General features: G+C 39.6%; 1 protein-coding gene across 3 annotated transcripts in view; it reads left to right on the forward strand.

Annotated features, from left to right (window-relative positions):
- PDGFD (platelet derived growth factor D) overlaps positions 1 to 23119 on the forward strand; it is a 266713-nt gene that overhangs the window by 156500 nt on the left and 87094 nt on the right. For 2 of the 3 annotated variants that reach the window (XM_043481507.1, XM_043481504.1), the window contains exon 2: positions 18528 to 18732. In XM_043481507.1, the coding sequence (XP_043337442.1) occupies positions 18528 to 18732 (205 nt within the window). The remainder of the gene's footprint in view (positions 1 to 18527; positions 18733 to 23119) is intronic. The other variant, XM_043481506.1, reaches the window with a different exon arrangement.

Consider the following 23119-nt stretch of genomic DNA (forward strand, 5'->3'; position numbering starts at 1 on the left):
TCAGAAGGATTTATTCAGCAAATATTTCTTCAGAGCTTACTGATTTTCACAAACTGATAAATGAAGAGATAAGTTGATTCTATTGAGGTTTTGGACTCTCGCACAAACATGAAATGGATAGTAAAAAACCAGTTAGTATTCACTATTTCCCATGCAAGTTCTTTATATGCATGAAAGGTTTGTCTTTGAGACTCTTTTTTAAGCCAAAAGTGAAAAATAGAAATAGCTAAATTGGATAACCATGCAGAATTCTCACATGATATTGCAATTTTATGAAACATGCCATCCTCATGGTTTAATGAATACTATTACTCTGATACTTTTTAATTTATTCAGTTTTTGCACTTCCCAAACCCCATTTTATTTATATATATATGCCCAATTTAGAAATTCATGCTTTTGAATATGCTATTTTATTTAAGGAAAATGTTAAATAGATAATTATCCCATGTGAACAGGTGTTTTAAAATGATGTTTCTTTATATTCTAGATGCAAAGGCATTGCTGTCTTTACTGCTATTTTTTTATCTTACAGTACCAAAAGAGATGACCTGTAGTTCTTCCTTCCTCTGAAATTGGTATTCTTCTACCTTAAAATGCAGCTTTGTTCACAGCTGAGACCCTTTGAGAATAAATAAAGTCTGCATTTCTTTTTCGAGCAGTATCCTGTCAGTCTAAGAAGGAAAGAGCAGCTCATTTCAGTCACTGGCTCTCATAGCGTAGCATTTGTAACAGTCTCAGAGAAGATCACTAACTTTAGCTCAACTTAAAGGTTAGCATTTTATTGCATATGTTTCAGTATAAAAACTAGTAAGATTTAAAAACGCTTATTCATCATTTATGATTAAAAAATATAAAATAACTGTTCAGAGCAACAGATAGACTGGAGATGATGTGAGCAGAACGTTCTGCCTTTTCTCTTCTTTTGCAGAAACAGTAGTAACAGAAGAACCTAGAACTTGCTTTCCCTGCCTAGGGACATCGTACTTGGTGTGAGAACATTACACATGGGGCTCCACTGTCTAAACGGACACTTTTAAGCTCCATCATTCATTCATCAAGATCTCAGCCAGTGCTTGTAGGATGGTGGACCACTGTGAATCTGGATTTCAGATTTCTTTTGCTCTAGTCATGTAAGAGATGAGCTGATTATTATTAATATCTGGGTTCCCAGGGAAGCCAGACAGATGCTGGTATATCATTAGTCCTTGTTTGCCTTATCAATTCAGTTCAGTCACACAGTCGTGTTCAACTCTTTCAGGTCACATGAACTGCAGCATGCCAGGCTTCCCTCTCCATCACCAACTCCTGGAGTTTACTCAAACTCATGTGGACAGAGTTTAAGCAAGCTCCAGGAGTTGGTGACAGACAGGGAGGCCTGGAGTACTGCAGTCCATGCAACCTGAAAGAGTTGGACACGACTGAGCAACTGAACTGAACTGAATTGAGTTGGTGATGCCATCCAACCATCTCATCCTCTGTTGTCCCCTTCTCCTCCTGCCTTCAATCTTTCCCAGCATCGAGGTCTGTTCTAATGAGTCAGTTCTTCGCATCAGGTGGCCAAAGTACTGTGGTTTCAGCTTTAGCATCAGTCCTTCCAATGATTAATCAGGACTGATTTCCTTTAGGATGGACTGGTTGGATCTTCCTTGCAGTTCCAGGGACTTTCAAGAGTCTTCTTCAACACCACAGTTCAAAAGCATCAATTCTGCACTCAGCCTTCTTTATGGTCCCACTCTCACATCCATCCGTGACCACTGGAAAAACCATAGCTTTGACTAGATGAACCTTTGTTGGGAAAGTAATGTCTCTGTTTTTTAATACACTGTCTAGGTTGGTCATAGTTCTTCTTCCAAGGAGCAAGTGTCTTTTAATTTCATGGCGGCAGTCATCATCTGCAGTGATTTGGAGCCCAAGAAAAAAAAGTCTGTCACTGTTTGCCATATAGTCTTCTAGTTTTCTAGCATAAATTAGACTTGGACTCTGATGATGCCTATTTGGGTTCACAGATAGATATATATAAACACAATTGCATCATTCTCAATATTCATTAGATACAAGTGTGAATTGTTCTTTATTAAAAGCCACAGTTTTCCTTCTATGTCATCTAAAAAAAAGATTCTAGATTATGACAGGAGTGGTCTGACAAGAAAAAAAGCTCGACTTATATTGACATATATTGTATAAGTCAAAATATTGCATGCATTTTTATTGAGAAATAATTGATGTATTATAGTGTATTAGTTTCAGGTCTACAACACAATTGTTTGATATTTGTATATACTGTAAAATGATCACTACCATGTCTTATTAACATCCATCACCACACATAATTACAATTTTTTTGTGTGTGGTGAGCACTTTTAACACATATTTTCTTAGAAACTTCCAAATGTACAAGTATGATGAATTATAGACACTACACTATACATTACTATTTTATAACTGGAAGTCTACTTTTTCACTACCTTTACAGATTTTACAAGCATTTTTAATGGTGGGAAACAGTGTCTTGTGAATTATTATCCATCAACTCATATTATGTCTTTATTCATTTAACATCTGCTAAATGTTAGTGATGGTGGCTCAGATGGTAAAAAAAAAACACCTGCCTGCAATGCAGGAACCCTGGGGTTCGATCCCTGGATTGGGAAGATGCCCTGAATAGGGGAATGGCAACCCACTCTAAAATTCTTGCCTGGGGAATTCCATGGAGAGGGGAACCTGATGGGCCACAAAGAGTCAGATATGACTGAGCAACTAACACTTCCAAATATTAGGGACTGTGCCTGGTACCAGCACCGAAAAGAAGCTTGCCTGTGGTGGTGACCAGCATCAGAACAACTGGATGGATAAAGTGCTGACATGAGGAAAAGACCCCATGAATTAACCTCATTTGTTCATTTCTTCCCTCTTGATCTACTTAACTGATTAGATAAATCTGATTGTCTACTATTAAAGTTACAGTAGTTGATACAAGTAACTCATGATGTCATAAATAAAGAATAAAGTAGAATTTATCTCTGCTACACACAAGCAAGTGACTTTCTGTTTTGGAAGAAGTGGTAATAATGAAGATGAATACACAAGGTTCCCTTGACTTTTAAAGGCTAATAAACATTAAGTGTTTATGTAATATTGTTGTTGTTCAGAGGCTAAGTCACATTCAATTCTTTGTGACCTCGTGAACCACAGCACACGAGGCTTCCCTGTCCTTCACTATCTCTCTTAGTTTGCTGAAACTCATGTCTTTTGAGTCAGTGATACCACCCAAACATCTAATCCTGTTGCCCCCTTCTCCTCCTGCCCTCACTCTTTCCCTGCATCAGAGTCTTTCTCAGTGAGTCAGTTCTTCACATCAGGTGGCCAAAGTATTGGAGCTTCAGATTCAGCACCAGTCCTTCCAATGAATATTCAGGATTGACTTCCTTTAGGATTGACTGGTTTGATCTCCTTGCAGTCCAAGGGACTCTCAAGAGTCTTCTCTAGCATCACAGTTTGAAAGCCTCTATTCTTTGGTGCTCAGCCTTCTTTATAGTCCAACTCTCACATCCATACATGACTACGGGAAAAACCATAGTTTGACTATAGAGACCTTTTTTGGCAAAGTGATGTCTCTGCTTTTTAATACACTGTCTAGGTCTGTCATAGGTTTTCTTCCAAGGAGCAACTCTTTTTTAATTTCTTGGCTGCAGTCATCATCCTCAGTGATTTTTGGAGTCCAAGAAAATGAAATCTGAGACTGTTTCTACTTTCCCCACATCTATTTGCCATTAAGTGATGGGACTAGATTCATAATCTTGTTTTTGGAATATTGAGTTTTAAGCCAGCTTTTTCAATCTCTTCTTGAATCACCTTCATCAAGAGGCTCTTTAGTTCCTCTTCACTTTCTGCCATTAAATACCATTAAAGTGGTTTCATCCATGTATCTGAGGTTGTTGATATTTCTTCCAACAACCTTGATTCCAGCTTGTAAGTCATCCAACCAGTATTTCACATGATATACTGTGCATATAAGTTAAATAAGCAAGGGTGACAATATACAGCATACCATACGCTTTTCCCAATGTTGAACCAGTCCATTGTTCCATGTCCGGTTCTAACTGTTGCTTCTTGACCTGCATACAGGTTTCTCAGGAGGCAGGTAAGGTGGTCTGATAGTCCCATCTCTTCAAGATATTCCACAGTTTGTTGTAATCCACACAGTCAAAGGCTTTAGCATAGTCGATGAAACAGAAATAGATGATTTTTGGAATTCCCTTGCTTTCTGTATGATCCATTGGATGTTGGCAATTTGATATCTGGTTCCTCTGCCTTTTCTAAATCCACCTTGTACATCTGGAAGTTCTTGGTTCACGTCCTGCTGAAGCCTAGCTTGAAGGATTTTGAATATATCTTGCTAGCATGTGAAATGAGTGCAAATGTACAGTAATTTTCCCATTCTTTGGCATTGTCTTTCTTTGGGATTGGATTGAAAGCTGAACTTTTCCAGCCCTGTGGCCACTGCTGAGTTTTCCAATTTTGCTGGCATATTGAGTACGGCACTTTAACAGCATCACCTTTTAGGATTTGAAACAGCTCAGCTAGAATTCCATCACCTCTGTTAGCTTTATTCATAGCAATGCTTCTTAAGACCCACTTGACTTCACACTCCAGGATGTCTGGCTCTAGATGAGTGACCATACCATCATGGTGTCCTGGGTCATTAGGAGGTTTTTTGTACAATCCATCTGTGTATTCTTACCACCTCTTCTGAATCTTTACTACTTCTGTTAGGTCCTTGTCATTTGTGTACCTTATTGTGCCCATCTTTGCATGAAATATTCCCTTGGTATCTCCAGTTTTCTTGAAGAGATCTCTAGTCTTCCATTCTGTTGTTTTCCTGTATTTCTTTGCACTGATCACTGAGGAAGGCTTTTTTGTCTCTCCTTGCTATTCTTTGGAACTCTGCATTCAGATGGATATATCTTTCCTTTTGTCCTTTGCTTTTGGCTTCTCTTCTTTTTTCAGCTATTTGTAAGGCCTCCTCAGACAATCACCTTGCTTTCTTCAATTTCTTTTTCTTGGGGATGGTTTTTGTCACCACCTCCTGTTCAGAGTTATGAACCTCCATTCATAGTTATCTGGCACTCTGTCTATCAGATCTAGTCCTTTGAATCTATTTGTCACCTCCCCTCTCTGGGGATATATTTAGTAAATGCTAGCTTTGTGAAAAATATTATTTTAGCCTAACATTCATTGATATTCTGAAGAATATGTAAATCATGTGCTATATAATTTTAATTTGCCCAGAGATTTCTTTGATTCTGGACAGGTAAATCACACAGTTTTCTTACATTATTCCCAAGCAAATATTCATTCAAGTAGTATTTATCAGGTCCCCGCTATGAATGATAGTGCTAGCCATAAATTCATAATCTTTTTGAACAAGCAAGAGAAAAGCTAAATATAAGGTAACAAGGAGACTTAAAATATGATTCAGTGTTAAAGTGAATGGTATAAACAAGGGCAACTTCCCTGTTGGTTCACAAAGTAAAGAATCCACCTGTAATGCAGCAGATGTGGATTCAAACTCTGAGTTGGGAAGATCCCCTGGAGGAGGGCATGGAAACCCACTCCAGTATTCTTGCCTGGAGGAGCCCAAGGACTGAGGAGCCTGGCGGGCTACAGTCCATGGGGTCGCAGAGTCAGACGTGGCGGAAGTGACTGAACACACATGCACAGAAGTGAGGGACGCCATTCTGTCTCCGTCCCTTTACTAGACTCTGTTCATCATTTCCATTTTTCCCCCACTTAATACAGAAACAAGTTCGGAACCCTTTTTAAGATAGTACTGCAGGAAACCATTACCTTTTAGTTTACCTACTGGGTAAACTACTTGCCATCTCTAACAGGCAAGTTCTAAAGAAAATCAAGACTGCTTACTCAAATCTGTTTTCTGGTGCCTCACAACAATTTTTCTTCCTTTGTAGTAATAAAGTTGTCCCCTATGAATCATCTACTCATCTATCCCTACTGACTATGTCTCCCATCACTGCAATGGTTTAGAGTAAAATAACAATGAGATATTATTTAGGACATGCACAGATAGTGCTCCCAGCTGGAAAACAAGATGAGTCAAGCCATCACATCAGTGTGTGGGCAGCAAGTAAACACTGCAGTGGTGATTGGCATTGTCCATCAATTTCCAGTTCTCCTTTTCTTTCAGTCACCCACTCTGGTAGAAGTTAAAGTCTGGCCATGTGATTAACTTTAGTCTGTGAAATGTAAACAGAAGTATTTTAAAAACCAACGGGCAATTCTTCATGTCCTGATCTCTCCCTGCTATAACTGTTAATTTAAGAATGAACCTCATTAGCTCTGGTCCCAGAGTAAGAACACAGGGACAGGGCCCCACTGACCCAAAGTGGATGTGAAGGATGAGCAAGAAATAAAACTTTATTGTTAAAACCACTGAGATTTATGCCAGCATGATTTCACCCCTCATGACAAATACTACTCTATTACTATACGTAGGTCAAGGGAAGAATCCATGGTGAGCCTTCTCAGTAGTAACAATATTGAAGGGAATCTATAGTGTGAAATTTGATTAGGAAACAAAAGTCTCAACCACTCTAAAATCTGTCCGTTGTAAGACCCAACACTGATATAGTAATAGCTTTTGTGGGGAAAAGAGATTCACATTGAAAGTAGACAAAACTCTTTTGAAAAAAATAATAATAGTATGAATTTATCCATTAAAGTAGAAGATCTATTTTATTTATTATCTTAGCACAAGGCTTTCTTTTAATTGTCTCAAATGTCTTCAAATTATTAGTCCTTCTGCATAGACACATAGTTTCAAGGTAACATGATCTTTCTTGTACCGTGTGTGTGTGTGTGTGTGTGTGTGTGTGTGTGTGTAAAAGAGAGATAGAAAGAGAGGTGTTGACATGCTTAGCTTACTACTTTTAAGGACCAAAAGAATTTTAAAAATATTGAATACTGGGCATTTATCTGCATTTTTTGTTTAATAAATTGTATCATTTTTCATATGAGTTTTTGTTGCTTTTCACTTACTAAATCCCATCTGACTCTTTGAGACCCCATGGACTGCATCACACTAGACTCCCCTTTCCTTCACTGTCTCCTGGAGTTTGCTCAAATTCATGTCCATTGAGTCGGTGACACCATCTAACCGTCTCATTCTCTGCTGCCCCCTTCTTCGGCCTTCAATCTTTCCCAGCATCAGGGTTTTTTCCAATGAGTCATCTCTTTGCATCAGGTGGCCAAGTTATTGGAGCTTCAGATTCAGCACCAGTCCTTCCAATGAACACCCAGGACTGATCTCCTTTAGGATTTACTGGTTGGATCTCCTTGCAGTCCAAGGGACTCTCAAGAGTCTTCTCCAGCACCATAATTCAAAAGCATCAATTCTTCAGCACTCAGCCTTCTTTATGGTCCAACTCTCATATCCATCCATGACTACTGGAAAAACCATACCTTTGACTATATGGATATTTGTTGACAAAATGATGTCTCTGCTTTTCAACATGCTATCCAGGTTTGTCATAGCTTTACTTCCAAGGAGCAAGCATCTTCTGATTTCATGGCTGCAGTAACCATCTGCAGTGATTTTGGAATCCAGGGGAAAAAAAAATATGTCACTGCTTCCTCTTTCCCCTTCTATTTGCCATGAAGTGGTAGGACTGGAGGCCATAATCTTGGTTTTTTTTAATATTGAGTTTTAAGCCAGCTTTTTCACTCTCCTCTTTCACCTTCATCAAGAGGCTCTTTAGTTCCTCTTTGCTTTCTTCTATCATCTGCATATCTGAGGTTGTTGATATTTCTCCCAGCAATTTTGATTCCAGCTTTAATTCATTCAGCCTGGCATTTTACATAATGTACTCTGCAAAGAAGTTAAATAAGCAGGGTGACAATATACAGCCTTGACATACTCCTTTCCCAATTGTTAACCAATTAGTAGTTTCATATCCGGTTGTAACTGTTGCTTATTGACCCACATACAGGTTTCTCAGGAGACAGATAAGGTGGTCTGGTATTCCCATATCTTTAAGAATTTTGCACAGTTTGTTGTGATCCACACAACCAAAGACTTTAGTGTAGTCAATAAAGCATAAGTAGATTTTTTTTTCTGGAGTTCCCTTGCTTTCTCTGCGATCCAAAGGATATTAGCAATTTAATCTCTCTTTTCTCTGTGTTTTCAAAACCCATCTGTACGTCTGGAAGTTTCTGGTTCACATACTGCTGAAGCCTAGGTTGAAGGACTTTCAATGTAAATGAGTTATGTATATTAAACAATTGTCTTAAAAGCCACCAGCTTTTGACATATAGGTGTTTATCAACATCAGAGTGCATGAATTGTTTGCATTAATATCTCATAGCTTTGATAATTATTTGACCTATTGTGAGATATATAGTAATTCCTGCCTTTATTTTCATTGTCTGGAGTGAGAAGAGAATTTGTTTCCTTGAATCTCAATGACAAATCAAAATTCAGCTTTGTTTACTTGCATACATCTTTTCAGCTTTGGTTCTCTAAAGTACTTGATTATTCTTTACAAGAGAATGAGGATGAGATATCATTACTTTATTGTATTTACATTTAATATCTTTTTTGTACTGAGTTATATACATAAAAATTTTATTTTAGTGATGCATCATAGTGCAACATTGATAAATGCTTTTTGAATGACAATTAAATATCCAAATATAAGCTATAATTCATCTCTACATATGGTGCTACCAGTGAAAATATCTGAGATTGAAATCAGATGAACAGTTATCTCCTAAATGTCGCTAGATTCGCACAGACAAAAGCTATGACAGTTGTGTCCCAATTTGCTCTATGTTCTAACACCTGGACAGTCATCTTCAACAGTATTCATAAGTTATATCTCCAATTTGAAATATTAATATGTGAATTAAGTGTTCTGGAATTCAGTGAACTGTGATATTGAAAAATGACTGAATATATAAATAATACTACAGTCATATAGTTTAATAAGCATTTAAGTTCAATTATATAGAGAGAGGCTTCCTAGGTGGTGCTTATGGTAAAGAACCCGCCTACCAGTGCAGGAGACTTAAGAGAGGAAGATAACACCCCTGGGTTGGGAAAAGTCCCTGGAGGAGGGCATAGCAACCCACTCCAGTATTCTTGCCTGGAGAATCCCATGGACAGAGGAGCCTGGCAGGCTACGGCCCATAGGGTTGCAAAGAGTCAGACTTAACTGAAGAGACAGTACATATGCATGCATTGATGTGTATATTTTTAATATGTATATATTATATTAGATATTACTAATATACATGCTAAGTAATGTGTTAATTTATATTTTGATAATATAATTTTATATACATACATATACAAACCACAGATAATAAACTATGTGATTCTTATATTGACTCCCAATTAGTTTTCTCTTAAGAATTGATGAGCTCTTTAGTCAGGTGTGATTAGCAAACTGTTTTGTCTTTGAATACAAATCAAGTTTCTAATTATTAGGGTATTGCAAGATCATCTCTGTTGCAGACTGTTCCATTCCATATCAGCTTTGTTGAACTGACTACTTCCTCTGAAACTTACCCTGTATAATAATTTCAGAAAATTCTCATTTTTTGTGAATAAACAAAGGTCTTAATTTAAGTAGCTTTCTTTCACAATGTTTGTAAAAGTGTTAGTTTTCCTATAATAAGTGTTTTCTAGAAAAAATAGTAAATCTACTTTCTGGGAACATTTTTTTTTTTTAATTTTGCCTGTTACTTTCCTATATATCAGAGCTATGTTTAGTTCAGTTCAGTCGCTCAGGCATGTCCAACTCTTTGTTACGTTGGCACTGGGAAAAGCAGATATTTTTGTCATTAGGGTTGTCTTGTTTTCTGGGTGTTAAGTTGGTATGGTTGAAAAGATATTGCTCTTCAGCAGCCTCATCTATAGTGCTTTCTGTCACCCTGCTCTACAATCCCTTCCCCCTCTGCCACAGTGCTGAATGTTATTGTCTCATTTTTTTCACATCCTTTACATGGTAAACAACATCCCAACACAGAGAGACTATAGCATAAGAAGAATTACCAGAGAATTAATTAATTTGAATTATCCTAAAGTGATAAAAATGGCTTCCCTTGTGCTTCAGTGGTAAAAAAAAATCCACTGCTAATGCAGGACATGCAGAAGACGCAGGTTCAGTCCCTGGGTCTGGAAGATACCCTGGAGCAGGAAATGGCAAACCCACTGCAGTATGCTTGCTGGGAAATCCCATGGACAGAGGAACCTGGCAGGCTACAGTCCATGGGGTCACAAAGAGTCAGACATGACTTAGCAATTGGACAACAGTGTGATAAAATATAGCATGGTTATTTTACTGCAATCATTATTGTCACTAATTTCAATTTTCAAAAGACTTAGACCAAAAATAATTTCCATTTTAATATAATTTAATAATCACTTCTACGTGTGTGTGTTAGTCACTCAGTTGTGTCCGACTCTTTGCAACCCCATAGACTGTAGCCCACCGGGCTCCTCTGTCCATGGAATTCTCCAGGCAAGATGCTGGAGTGCGTTGCCATGTCCTTCCTTCCTGGGATCAAACCCAGGTCTTCCGCATTGCAGGGAGATTTTTTACTATCTGAGCTACCAAGGAAGCCTCAACCGCTTCTCTAGCCTAACTATAAAATACAAGTGATTTTGAAAGAAAGAGTGTAATTGCTCACTGTTGTACAATAATAAGACAAACCCTTGTTCATTAAGAGATCTTGTGAGGTGAGGAATAATAAGCACCAATGTGGGCATTACTACTCCCTGGGAATTGTAACTGGAAAATGTTCAAAAGGACAATCTGATATTCTTTTTTTTTTTTTTTTCTTTTTTGAGGGACTCAGATTTTTAAAGAAGAAGAATTTTGAGTTCAGGGAATTTTCAATTGATTACAAAAATATTGTCTCCACATTGTTACTCTAAGGAATGTTGCATGAAAAGGAATTATAATTTTAAAAAAAAGGATATGTAACTGGCAAACAACCAACTCCCTCCTCAAATCTTTATAAACAGAAAGGTTTTGTATTACCACTAAGTTCTTAGAAAAATCTCTGCTAGAGAATTCTAAATAAATCCTGATGCTTAATCGGCTTTGCCTTTGAGTTGCTTAAAAGCAGAGTGATCACGGGGGATGGTTGTTTTTAGAACTGTTGTATAGGCTTTTGGAAGACTGGCTCTTGCCAAGACCATGTGTCAGATGTTAACCAAATATTCCTTAATGAAAATTGGCCCACTAGCAGTCCCTGGAGGAAATTAGTTCATTGATTGCAAGCTTCAGTGCCTGAAGAAACATTGAGGAAAAAGAATGTTGAAAATGCTTTCAGGCTGATTTTTAAACTAACATGGTTAACAAAGTCTAATTTTCACCTTTAGCAGTTCACAGGGTGAGCCAACCCTGTGCTTTTTAAGTTAGGATATAATTTATGAAAAAGTATCTAATTAAATTCAATTTAATCCCAATTGTGTATTTTATGGCCAGTTCTACTAATTGACATTCATTTTAAAATTAGGGACTGCTGCCCTACCGTCTTTTATGTTCTCCATCACGCCCTTGTTTCTCTCTCCCTTTTCATCAATACATTGTGTGATGTCTCATTGATGAAGGTACTACTTTGTGTTCTAAGATACTTTTGTATAAGATGCTGTGATTTGTTGAGGGAGAGTGCAAAGATTATTAGAGGTAGTCAGTAGTAATAATAATCATGCATTAGTCAGTCACAGGTCTCACTGTTGATTAGCCTTGATGAACTTTCTATTCTAAATTAGCTGGCTGCATAAGACGAGAACTTTGGGAGACTTGTCAGTCACCCGATTTTCATCCATCGCTTGCTCGATCTGAGAGTAGATCCCAACTAAAGCAGCAAACTCTCCCGCTTTAGTCCAGTGTTGTTCTTCTTTCTTGGTCACAGATTTTTAGAGTGATGTGGACCGACTCTGCTGAGCTTGGTGGTACATGTCTTGCTGGAAATAGTGTAGAAAAAGAGGCAGTTCTTTCAAAATTAATGTCTGAACTGAACGGCAAGCAGGATCATTTCAATGGAACTTTTTCCAAAATAGTCCTTTAATGTTCGTGCAAGATGTGTTCCCACAAACATCAGGAACACTTAGAAATAAACTCTTTGGGCATTTTAAACTGCCTTTTATTTATTATCTTGCTTCAAAATGCTTTTCAGTGTTTAGGAATTCTGCCTATTCATTATTCGCAGTAACCATTCATCCATGTATGTATTTAACAACTCTGTTTTGAAAGTCTCCAAATCTGTTTTGAAAGACTGGTGAGGTTCTGAGGTTACCTTGGTAAACAAGACATTGTCCAATATATAATATTCTGCATGTGATTTTTTTAACTTTCCTATGAAACTTTCAAAGAAATTATAAGGCATCCTTTAGTAACTTTAAGTTCCTCTACTCAAGCAGCTTCAGGCAGAAGCCTCTACATAATTTTAAAAAAGCAAGATAGAATACATTCTGTCTACTTTAAAGGATTTATTTACATTCCTCCATAATGTGTTCAGCACAAGTTGATGGGCTAAGTGGCCAGTTATGTGCCTGGGGCACTTTTCTAGTTAATAAGAAAGATTTTCATACATATGTTTGAACAGCATTTGATAAAATATCCATTTGTACACCTATTTTAGATGATAGCATACAACTATATATACAATCACTGATAGATGGGAAAAGTGTTTATCCCGCTGAAGATTTTGGATTTCAGATTCCTTGGTCTCATTATTGCTTCACCTGCATCTGTCAGTGAAACCACTGGCAGTTCTGCCTTCTTGAAGGAAAATCGTTGAGGTGTCCTATCATCTGGACCCGAGAAGAATCTTAAATGTCATATTATTCGGCCCCTAAACTATTAGTTTAGGAAACAGAAGCCAGAAGGATGACATGGTGTGTCTGATGCTGCTGTTGATTATAGTGAGAAAAGTCACCAACATGATGGCGCGGCATTCAAAACTTCACTCTTCCATATATCAGCCAGCCTTCCATTCTCTTCACTTACGACAAATCACTTTAACTTCTGTGTGTTGGTTTCATTACCTGTTAAGAAAATATAACAAAATTAAATTTAAAAGAAAAAGCAGAATGAAAGCAGTGGTAATTACTGCAATATTTACTTTTTATCAACTTATTGTGGACTTACAAAATTGGATGCTTGTAAAGCATATTGCACCCCACAAAAATTAAGTGGTTATAATGCGGTTGTTTGGCAGCAGAGTTTGGTGTATATAACACTTAACTACATGCTCATCAAACATTGTTCATACGATATATGGTATGATTGTGAATAACCATTTTACAAATGAAATTTTATAATAAATCTCTTTGCAAATTGGGAACTTCCTGAACCCATGACCATTCTTTTCTTTTGGCTTGTAGCTGTAGTATGTTGGGTTTGTGGCTAACAGTCATGATCCTGGCTGCTGGATGTCTTAGAGAGAGAGAGTGGAGCCATGAGTATGCCTGTATGTTCCACTGAATTTGTGTGAGGTCCCACAGTCTGCAGAGATCACCGTTTATTCCTATGGAATCACTGATGAAATATTTTAATTCTTATTTTAATAACTGAGCATTTACCACTTGGGTCACATGCTGTCATAAATAATATTATGATCTGAAAGAAAAAATAAACCATTATTTGTGATTTCCTTCCTCCTTAAACATAACTTGAAGCAGTAGGTTACCAGATGTGTCTATTGGGACCAAGAACGACTATTCCATGAAATGGGGAAAGTTAGATAAGGTGATTTCCAAAGTAGATAGTTCTTACCCTAGTTCATTCTATAAATCTTATGATGTCCTCAAGAAGGTTTCAAGGTCAAAGATAGGAAAGTGAGCCCAAGACAGGTCATCAGTCAGGCAGGTAAGATGAAAATTCAGATATGAGATATAGAGTCAAGCAAGGCAGTGAAGGAGCCTGGGGAGTCAAGAATGAGAAGCAGAGTAGAAAGAATGATATGGTCAGTTGTTCTCACAGTCTAGGGAGCTCAGAATCACCTGGAGAGCTTATTAAAATAATAGTGCTGGGCTCCACCCCCAGCGTTTCAGCTTCAGTAGGTATGGAATGAGGCCTGATAATTTACATTTCCGACAAATTCCCAGCTGATGATGCTAATCCGGGGACCACACTGAGGACAACAGTTGTTCAAGATGAATCCCAGAGTAAGTGATAGTACCTCCAGGGATTTAGTGAGCTCCTGGGGTACTTGGTCAGGCAAACTCAGTTCACCAAAGAGTTAGGGACAGAATAAAAACATCTTGACTTTTTCTTTCATTTTAATTCACTTTTTTAAAAACATCAAATTCATAACCCAGAGTAATGACTATGTGAACCTCTTTCTGTATTAAAATGTAAAATAAGAACTTATATTCTTGTCATATAAAACATAAATCAAAATTATTCCCTCTCTATGAAAAATTACATAGTTCATATTTTTGTAGTTTAACAACTCATGCAGTGTTCTGATTAAGAACGTGTGGTCTGAAGATAGTGTAGGGTCAGATATTGATTTTACCACACGCTTTGTGCCCTGAGGTCATAAGTTTCTTGAACTCTCTGAGCCTTCTTTGCGAAGTGGGGATATTACTAATTGCATACAGTTGTTGTGAGGATTAAATGAAGTAACGAATTTAACAACTTACTGGAGTTCCTGGCACACAGTGTTAGTTATTATTGGAACACCAAAGTAAATGCCTTCATTGAGGAATGTGACTTTGTATATAACACTTCGGAGTTATCTCAGGTTTAACCTGATAGGTTGCTCTCTATATCTATAATTCATTACAGCTCTTCTGCCAAGAATAGCCCTGAGTTTGGCATGAGGTTATAAATTATATATAAACAATGAGATTCAGAAGTCAAAGTGATTATAGATAGCAAAGGATCTAAAATTGCCTCTAGCAAATTTCATGCAAAGAAGGAAAACTACCATCTGTTTCAGGATACTTAGGAGCATCAAACCTGGGACCAGAGCATGGGTCATGACTGCAGGGCTGGTGCTTTGGTCTCCTGGTCGAGAGGCTGGGAGCTGGGACGTCCACTCCTCTAGCTACATTTGCTCTTCCTAAGGCTGTCTCCCACATAAAAGCTGGCCAGGCAAGCACAAACACTAAACGCTGAATTAGTAAAAAAAGAAAAGAAAAATTGAAATTCCCATCCATATTAGAACATTTGTAAAAGGGAGAGAAGCCTTTGCATCTCATATGCTGACTCCTTGCTCATCTCCCTTGTCTTATTTTGGAAGCTTTAACAACCACCCTCCACAGCCCAGTCTTTCAGTGGTTTCCACCAGCAATTTAGGCCTCCCTGGCCAGGCTCACTGAATTATAGGCTTCGGAGTCAACGCTCTGTGGGAGGACACAAATAGACTGTGGCTGCAGTTCTGCTTGCAGAGGGGCCTAAAATGTCAAATCTAAAATGCAAAGAACTCTGGACACTGGGGGATGGGGAGAACGGGCCCACTGGGCAGCGCAGCTCTGGCACAGACCACCTGCAGTCAGGTCAGACGTCACTCGGCAAGAGCCCAGGTCCCAACACCGATCTACAGTCGCCTGCTGAAAACTGTGAGGTGCCCAGGTTACCCCTGCTCCTTACCAACTGACAGTGATTCGAGGGCCTCCCATAAGCCCCTCAGGTTTGATAAACTGCTAGGAAAACTTGCAGAGCTCAAGAAAGCACTGAAGTTATCATTACACTTTTACGATAAAGGATACAAATCGGGCCCAGCCAAACAGACACTTAGGGAGAGGTCTGGGAAGTCCAAGCATGAAGCATGTGTGTGTGTGTCATGAACCAGGAAACTCCCTCAAGCCACAGTGACCAGAGTTTTTTTGAGTTTCATTCTATAGATATGATTGATTGGATCACTGGCAACAGGCTAAGACTCCAAGACACCTCACCTCCAGGGAGGTTGGGAAGTCAGACTGGTGTCAGAGCTGAAAGTCAGGAGTTTAGTCTTTCTATCATAGCCAGTCCCCATCCTGAAACGACCTAGGGGCCCACAGTGAATCACCTCATCAGCATAAAATCAGGTTTGGCTCCAAGGGCCTACTGTAAATAATAAAGAAACTTCAGAATTCTAAGGGATTAGAGGTTCCCTTTTAGGAACCCAGGACAAAGATCAGACAAGCTCTTTATTATACAATATATGGAAAATAGAATGGAAACTATTTTAAGTCAGCAAAAATGAAGGCCAAAAATTCTGATCTTTTATGATGGAGAAACAACTGGAAAATGTCATTTGATTAAAAAATAGATGGTCATTAAATATCATTAGAGTCTTTAATTTGCTGTTCACTCACTTGTTTCCTTCACTTATTCATTCATTCAGCAATATGTATTGAGCACCTCCTGTGCTAATCATTGAAGATATAGTGTTACTCTGTCAATGAAAAAAAAAATGTATTTGTACAGTTGATCCTCAAACAAAGTGAGGTTTAGGGGTGGCAGTACCTTACAGGGGCTTCCCCCTGGCTCAGCAATAAGGAATCCTCCCACAGCGCAGGAGGTGCAGGTTCGATCCCTGGACCGGAAAGGTCCCCAGGAAAAGGGCATGGCAACTGTTGACTACATAGATGCAAAGTGAGAGCCGCAAGTTAAGTTTTAACGGGGCAAAATGAAGACTGCAGCCCAGAAGACAGCACCTCAGAGACCTCTAAGGAACTGTTCAAAAAAGGCAGTGGGGAAGGTCAATATATAAGATTTTGGTGAAGGGGGAATTCAGAGCAATCAAGTACCTACTTTACAAAAGGTTTTCTGCTAGTCATGAGGAGCTGATGTCACCATGAAGGGATTTAGTGCTTTTCTAGATGTGAGGAGATGCATGGATTTGGATCATGAAATCAGTTTCTGAAAATATCTGACTATCTAAAGGCTTGCTCCACCAGTTTCCCTGGAGCACAGAGTGCCTCACTGTCCACCCTGAACTGCCTTCAAGGCATGTTGAGGGTCAACAGCTGCAGCAGCACAGAATTCAGTCTCTGCAGAGGCAGGCGGCAACTGCCATCAGCAAGCAACAATCTGTAGTTGACACAACCCACTCCAGGATTCTTGCCAGGAAAATCCTGTAGACAGAGGAGCCTGGTGGGCTACAGTCCATGGGATGGCAAAGAGTCAGACACCACTATGCAACTGAGTGCACACATGTGCGCGTGCGCACACACACATGCACGCACACGCATGCACACGCACACACACACACACACACACAAAATCCAAATATAACTTTTGACTCCGCCCCCCACCCAAACTTTACTCACACTTCACTGTTGGCCTAAAACCTTACTTTTTTTTTTCCTCTTTGGCTTTCTGTTTGTTTGTTTTGTTTTGGGCGGTGTTGGGTCTTCACTGAGGCATGCAGGCTTCTCTAGTTGTTGCGTGGGCTTAGTCACTATGGCACGTGGTATCTGAGTTGCCTGACCAGGGATTGAACCCATGTCTCCTGCATTGGAAGGTGGATTCTTTATCACTGGCCCACAACAGAAGTCCCCAGAAGCCTTACTGCTAAACAGTTGATTAACACATATTTTGTATGTTATATATATTATATATTCTACAATAAAGTGAAATAGACAAAAGAAAAATGTTGTTAAGAAAGTCATAAGAGAAAATGCATTTACAATGTTGCTGATGAATTTACGGTTCTTGCTTTGTCATGAAAGAATTCAGAGATGAAATGATAGTAAATGGATGTCTTTAAAGGCAAACCCACTTCGCAGAGTGTGGGCCATCTCAGAAAGCAAGAGAGAGCCTCAGTATACAGTGTGGATAGTTTTTATGGACTGGGTAATTTCATAGGCTAATTAGTGGGAGGATTATTCCAATTATTTGGGGGAAGAGGCAGGGATTTCCAGGAATTAGGCCACAGCACAAGATTTGACCTTTTATGGTTGGCCTCAGAAGTGTCATGGTGCCAATGGGTGTGGATTTAGCATGCTAACAAGCGTAAGATGAGGTGCTAGGTCTACTGCAAGTTGACACTTCCGTCATCTTGGACAGTTATTTCTAACCAGTCTTTGTCATGATTATATCATGCCCTCCCCTCTTCCCTCCTGTTTCAACCATATATTTATTTATCGAAAAAATTCACAGGCCCACACAGTTCAAACCTGTGTTGCTTAAGGGTCAGCTGTATTCGTGGAAAAAAGGAAAGATGAACTATTTGAAATTTCTTGCTCATTTTAATTCCAATTGAAATGAGTCTGAGTTCTGAGATCATTGTTAATTTTGCTTGTCAAAAATAATGTTAAGAGAGCTCCCAAAGTATAAAATATTAGAAGTCAAGTCTAGATTTATGAAGAATTTCGGAGACAGGGTTGGTAGAAAAAAATATGGATGTTTGTTTAACCACAAAGCTGCTATTTGGTCTTATGTTTTTAAACAAAATCAAGAAGTGCTTTGAAATGTGATGTGTTTTAAACTGTTCTTTTTTTGCTTTCCTGTAATTGGAGCAACATACTAATTTCTACAAGTTGTGACTACTAACAGAGAGCAATCACCTCACAGACTTGTACCGAAGAGATGAGACCATCCAGGTGACAGGACACGGCCACGTGCAGAGTCCCCGCTTCCCAAACAGCTACCCTCGCAACCTGCTTCTGACCTGGCGGCTCCACTCCCAGGAGAAAACAAGGATACAGCTAGCCTTTGACAATCAGTTTGGATTAGAGGAAGCGGAAAATGATATCTGTAGGTGAGTGTGAAATAAAGTCCATATTAGGGTAAAATTCCAAGGTGAAGAAAAGGTTTAAAACATTGCATCCAAGTTCTCATTCGGGCCCTATCCAAAATATGTGACTTCTTTTTCAAAAAACCTTTATGTCCGTCCTAATGTACAACATAAATTGAAGCACAGTCTCCATGGAAGCCTTAACTTGGCATGACTCACAGAAGCTCACTCCTGCAGCTGGCAGAGCCAGGCTGTGTGATTTCCAGAGAAGGGGGATCTGGGTGATTCTTTTTTTTCTGGGCCAGGCCTAGAACCACCTTTGTGAGCAGCTGGACACATCCAGTGTCCCGGGTCACCTGCAACCCTGTCCCGTGCTAGGGTGTGAGCTTCCCAGGAGTTAAGGAGTGTATCCCCTGCCGGGCTCCAGGAACTGACCCAGCACTGGGAGAGAGGGTGGTGGCCAGAACCCTGCCAGGGCCTTACCTGAAATCGTAATTTTAAGGCCTCAGATACGTGTAAGAAGAAAGAAGGCAAGCTCCCAGGGCCAGCGCACTCCTCAGAGGTCTGTTCCTTCCTGCAGTTTCCGGGTCAGCAGAAAATGAAAGCTCCTCCCTTTTTTAGCATATTTTTTAGAGCGAGGCTTGGCTGTTCTCGGAATTGTCCACTCACGGCATCATACTCCCTTAATTAGCATGGGTAAGATGCGAGGGTTTTTTTCCTCATTGTACTTTACTGCGTGCACTTGTTCTGCATTGCCAACGAACTGCTACTAAACTGCTAAATCCTTTCAGCAGGTTTATTTTACTCTGAATGATAAAAATCAGGTGCCTCAAATTTGGCTGTCCTTTGTTGCATGTTTAGTACGCTGACAGCATTTATTATGTTGCTATTTTTTTCAAGAATAATAGCACAAACTATTACTTTCTAGGACCATAGAGGCTAATGTATGCTGGAAAGTAAAGATGAATACATGCAGGAGGAGCCAGTTAATATTTACAGAGAGAATAAGCTTGAGGAGATCTTATGTCTTTTCAACCTTGAAAGGGAGAATTCATTTCTGTGCTTAAAAAAAAAGGGGGGGAGAGAGAGAGAAAGATCATGGAAACAAACAAAAAGCCAGGATTAAAAGTTTATTAAAGATGATGTCATTGAAGAGATACTGGTCTCCACTCCCACGCAAGGTTTTGATCTGGTAGTGACTAAACCCTCTGGCCGACAGAGGATGAGATGGCTGGATGGCGTCACCGACTCGATGGACATGAGTTTGAGTAAACTCTGGTAGCTGGTGATGGACAGGGAGGCCTGGCATGCTGCGATTCATGGGGTCACAAAGAGTCGGACATGACTGAGCAACTCAACTGAACTGAACTGAAACCCTCTGGACATCCTGACCTTAAAATTAGGAGAGGAAATTAAGGACGATTTTTCCCCCAGTTGTTGGTCAATTGCTAAGTGGTGTCCAACTCTTTGCGACCCCATGAACTACAGCACACCAGGCCTCCTTGCCCCTCACCATCTCCCAGAGTTTGCTCAAATTCATGTCCATTGAGTTGGTGATGCCATCCAACCATCTCATCCTCTGTTGTCCCCTTCTCCTCCTGCCTTCAATCTTTCCCAGCATCAGGGTCTTTTCCAGTGAGTCACCTCTTCACATCAGGTGGCCAAAGTATTAGAGCTTCAGTTTCAGCATCAGTCCTTCCAATAAGTATTCAGGGTTTATTTCCTTCAGTATTGACTAAAAGATCCCCAGACCAGTCCTCGAATCAAGTTGCTTCTAAAAATTTATAGAGGGAGTTAGAGAAGTAAGAGGTAGAGGAGAGAGGAAGAAGGGGAAGAGATTAGGACCCTCCCTGAAAACCAAAATGGAGCTTTGAGAGTGAAAATTGTGCTAATAGGTTATCTAAAAAACAAGTGACCTCTTGTGTTATTAAAGTTTCAAGTATATTCTTGCTTAGTGTAGTGAATATGATTCACATATATTGTATATAAAATGAAATGAAGTTGTTTCTTCCCATCTGTTGCAAAACTTCCTTGATGTCTACATTGTAATATTTATTGCTCTAATGATGATTCTTAGTACTTTTCACTTTCCAAGCACCATATATCAAGTAGTTAATTTGCAGAGCTCTGAATAGATATTCAGCTGATAAAATTACATAAGCCTTCTTATTGTGCTCATTAGGAAACTGAGGCAAAGGAGATACAGGCCCCACTGATTATTTTCAATGAAACTGAGTCACCATTTTATTATGCTCGCCTGCTTCTTAGTCCACCCTGGCCCACCCAGTAAGAGCTCTGAGGTGTATGGGTTAGACTAGTTAACTTGTATTGGGTTTTCTTCACACTCAGATGTGATGGTCCTCGTGCTGACTCCTTTTGGCAATCATGACAGGAAAATATAAAGTAGATAGACTTCTTGCACTGTTCACCCTGAGTTTGCCCTGAGTGCTCATCATTTACACTGTGACTTTAGCATCTCAAGTCATATGGGGGACAGGTGAATGAAGGACGAGACCCTGATGATCAGAACTGAAAGGCACAGACTTCAGCTCTCAAGTAGAATGTTTTAAGATTTTGGGTATCTCAAAATAGAATAAGTGATTCCTAGAAGATGCCAGTTCTGTCTCTGAACATGTTTTATTCTGCAATGAAAGAGTTGGGTATTGTGCAGGGACTTTGAGGGTCTAACAGCTCCATGGAATATCTAAAATGCCTCTCCTGTCTTTTTCAATCCTGAGATGCTCTGTTTCTCTGACCAGTGTCAATGATGAACCCATGGTCTTACCCGCATTCACACACAGCCCAGATATGTCCAGTACTGGCTAGGGCACATCACTGCTAAAGGCATGTGCTTTTCATTACGATAAATGTCATTGTTTATGATACAATCCCTTCAAAAGATAGGTTCCACAAAGAGAAAATAGTTGTTTATTTTATCATTTTACCACTTATTTTCTACAATGAAATTGCTGATTTTTTATGCTGTGTAGGTATAGACCATTTCCTTTCCTCAGGAAATGCTGGATGTGGTAAATTAATTCCAAGTGGGAATTTGTTTAAAAAATTGATATAGTAAACACCTGGGTATATAATTGAAGCTACAGGCTTCCCCAGTGGCTCAGCGGTAAAGTATCTGCCTGCAATGCAGGAGATGCTTGTTCAGTCCCTGAGTCTGGAAGATCCCCTGGAGGAGGGCCTGGCAACCCACTCCAGTATTCTTGCCTGGAGAATCCCATGGACAGAGGAGCCTGGAAGGTTACAGTCCATAGAGTCACAAAGAGGGGACATGGCTGAAGCAACTGAGCATGCACACACGCACACAACTGGAGCTATATCTCCTAAACTATGACAAGAGAATATATTTATTGGTTTCTCCAGGAAAACCTTTATAAGCTAGATGCTTGGAAAGTAGCCTATTTTGATTTTTGACAATTTAGGAAGAGTTATGAGGCTTCTCTGTTAGCTCAACGGGTAAAGAATCCGCCCGCAATGCAGAAGACCCCTGTTCAATCCCTGGGTTGGGAAGATCCCCTAGAGAAGGGATAGGCCACCCACTCCAGTATTCTTGGGCTTCCCTGTTGGCTCAGATAGTAAAAAATCTCCCCGCACACTATTTATAATAGCTAGGACATGGAAGCAACCTAGATGTTGTCCATCGGCAGATGAATGGATAAGACAGCTGTGGTACATATACACAATGGAATATTACCCAGCTATTAAAAAGAATGCATTTGAATCAGTTCTAATGAGGTGGATGACTGGAGCCTATTATACAGAGTGAAGTAAGCCAGAAAGAAAAACACCAATACAGTATATTAATGTATATATATGGAATTTAGAAAGATGGCAATGATGACCCTATATGGGAGACAGAAAAAGAGACACAGATGTAAAGAACAGACTTTGGACTCTGTGGGAGAAGGCAAGGGTGGGATGATCTGAGAGAATAGCATTGAAACATGTATATTATCATGTGTGAAATGAATTGCCAGTCCAGGCTCAATGCATGAGACAGGGCGCTCAGGGTTGGTGCACTGGGATGACCCTGAGGGATGGGGTGGGGAGGGAGGTGGGAGGGGGGTTCAGGATGGGGAACACAGGTACACTCGTGGCAGATTCATGTCAGTTTATGGCAAAAGCCACTACAATTGGAGCCTCCAATTAAAAAAAAAAAAAAGAAGAAGAATCTCCCTGCAATGCAGAAGACCTGGGTTTTGATCCCTGGGTTGGGAAGTTCCCCTGGAGGAGGGCATGGAAACCCACTCTAATATTCTGGCCTGGAGAATCACATGGACAGAGGAGCCTGATGGGCTACAGTCCATGGGGTCACAAAGAGTCGGACATGACTGAGCAACTTTCACTCACTCAAGGAGGATAGGCTGAAGGTGTATAAAAGTTTTTCCTCAGAATA

Source organism: Cervus canadensis, chromosome 11 (assembly GCF_019320065.1).
Source record: "Cervus canadensis isolate Bull #8, Minnesota chromosome 11, ASM1932006v1, whole genome shotgun sequence".
NCBI lineage: Eukaryota > Metazoa > Chordata > Mammalia > Artiodactyla > Cervidae > Cervus > Cervus canadensis.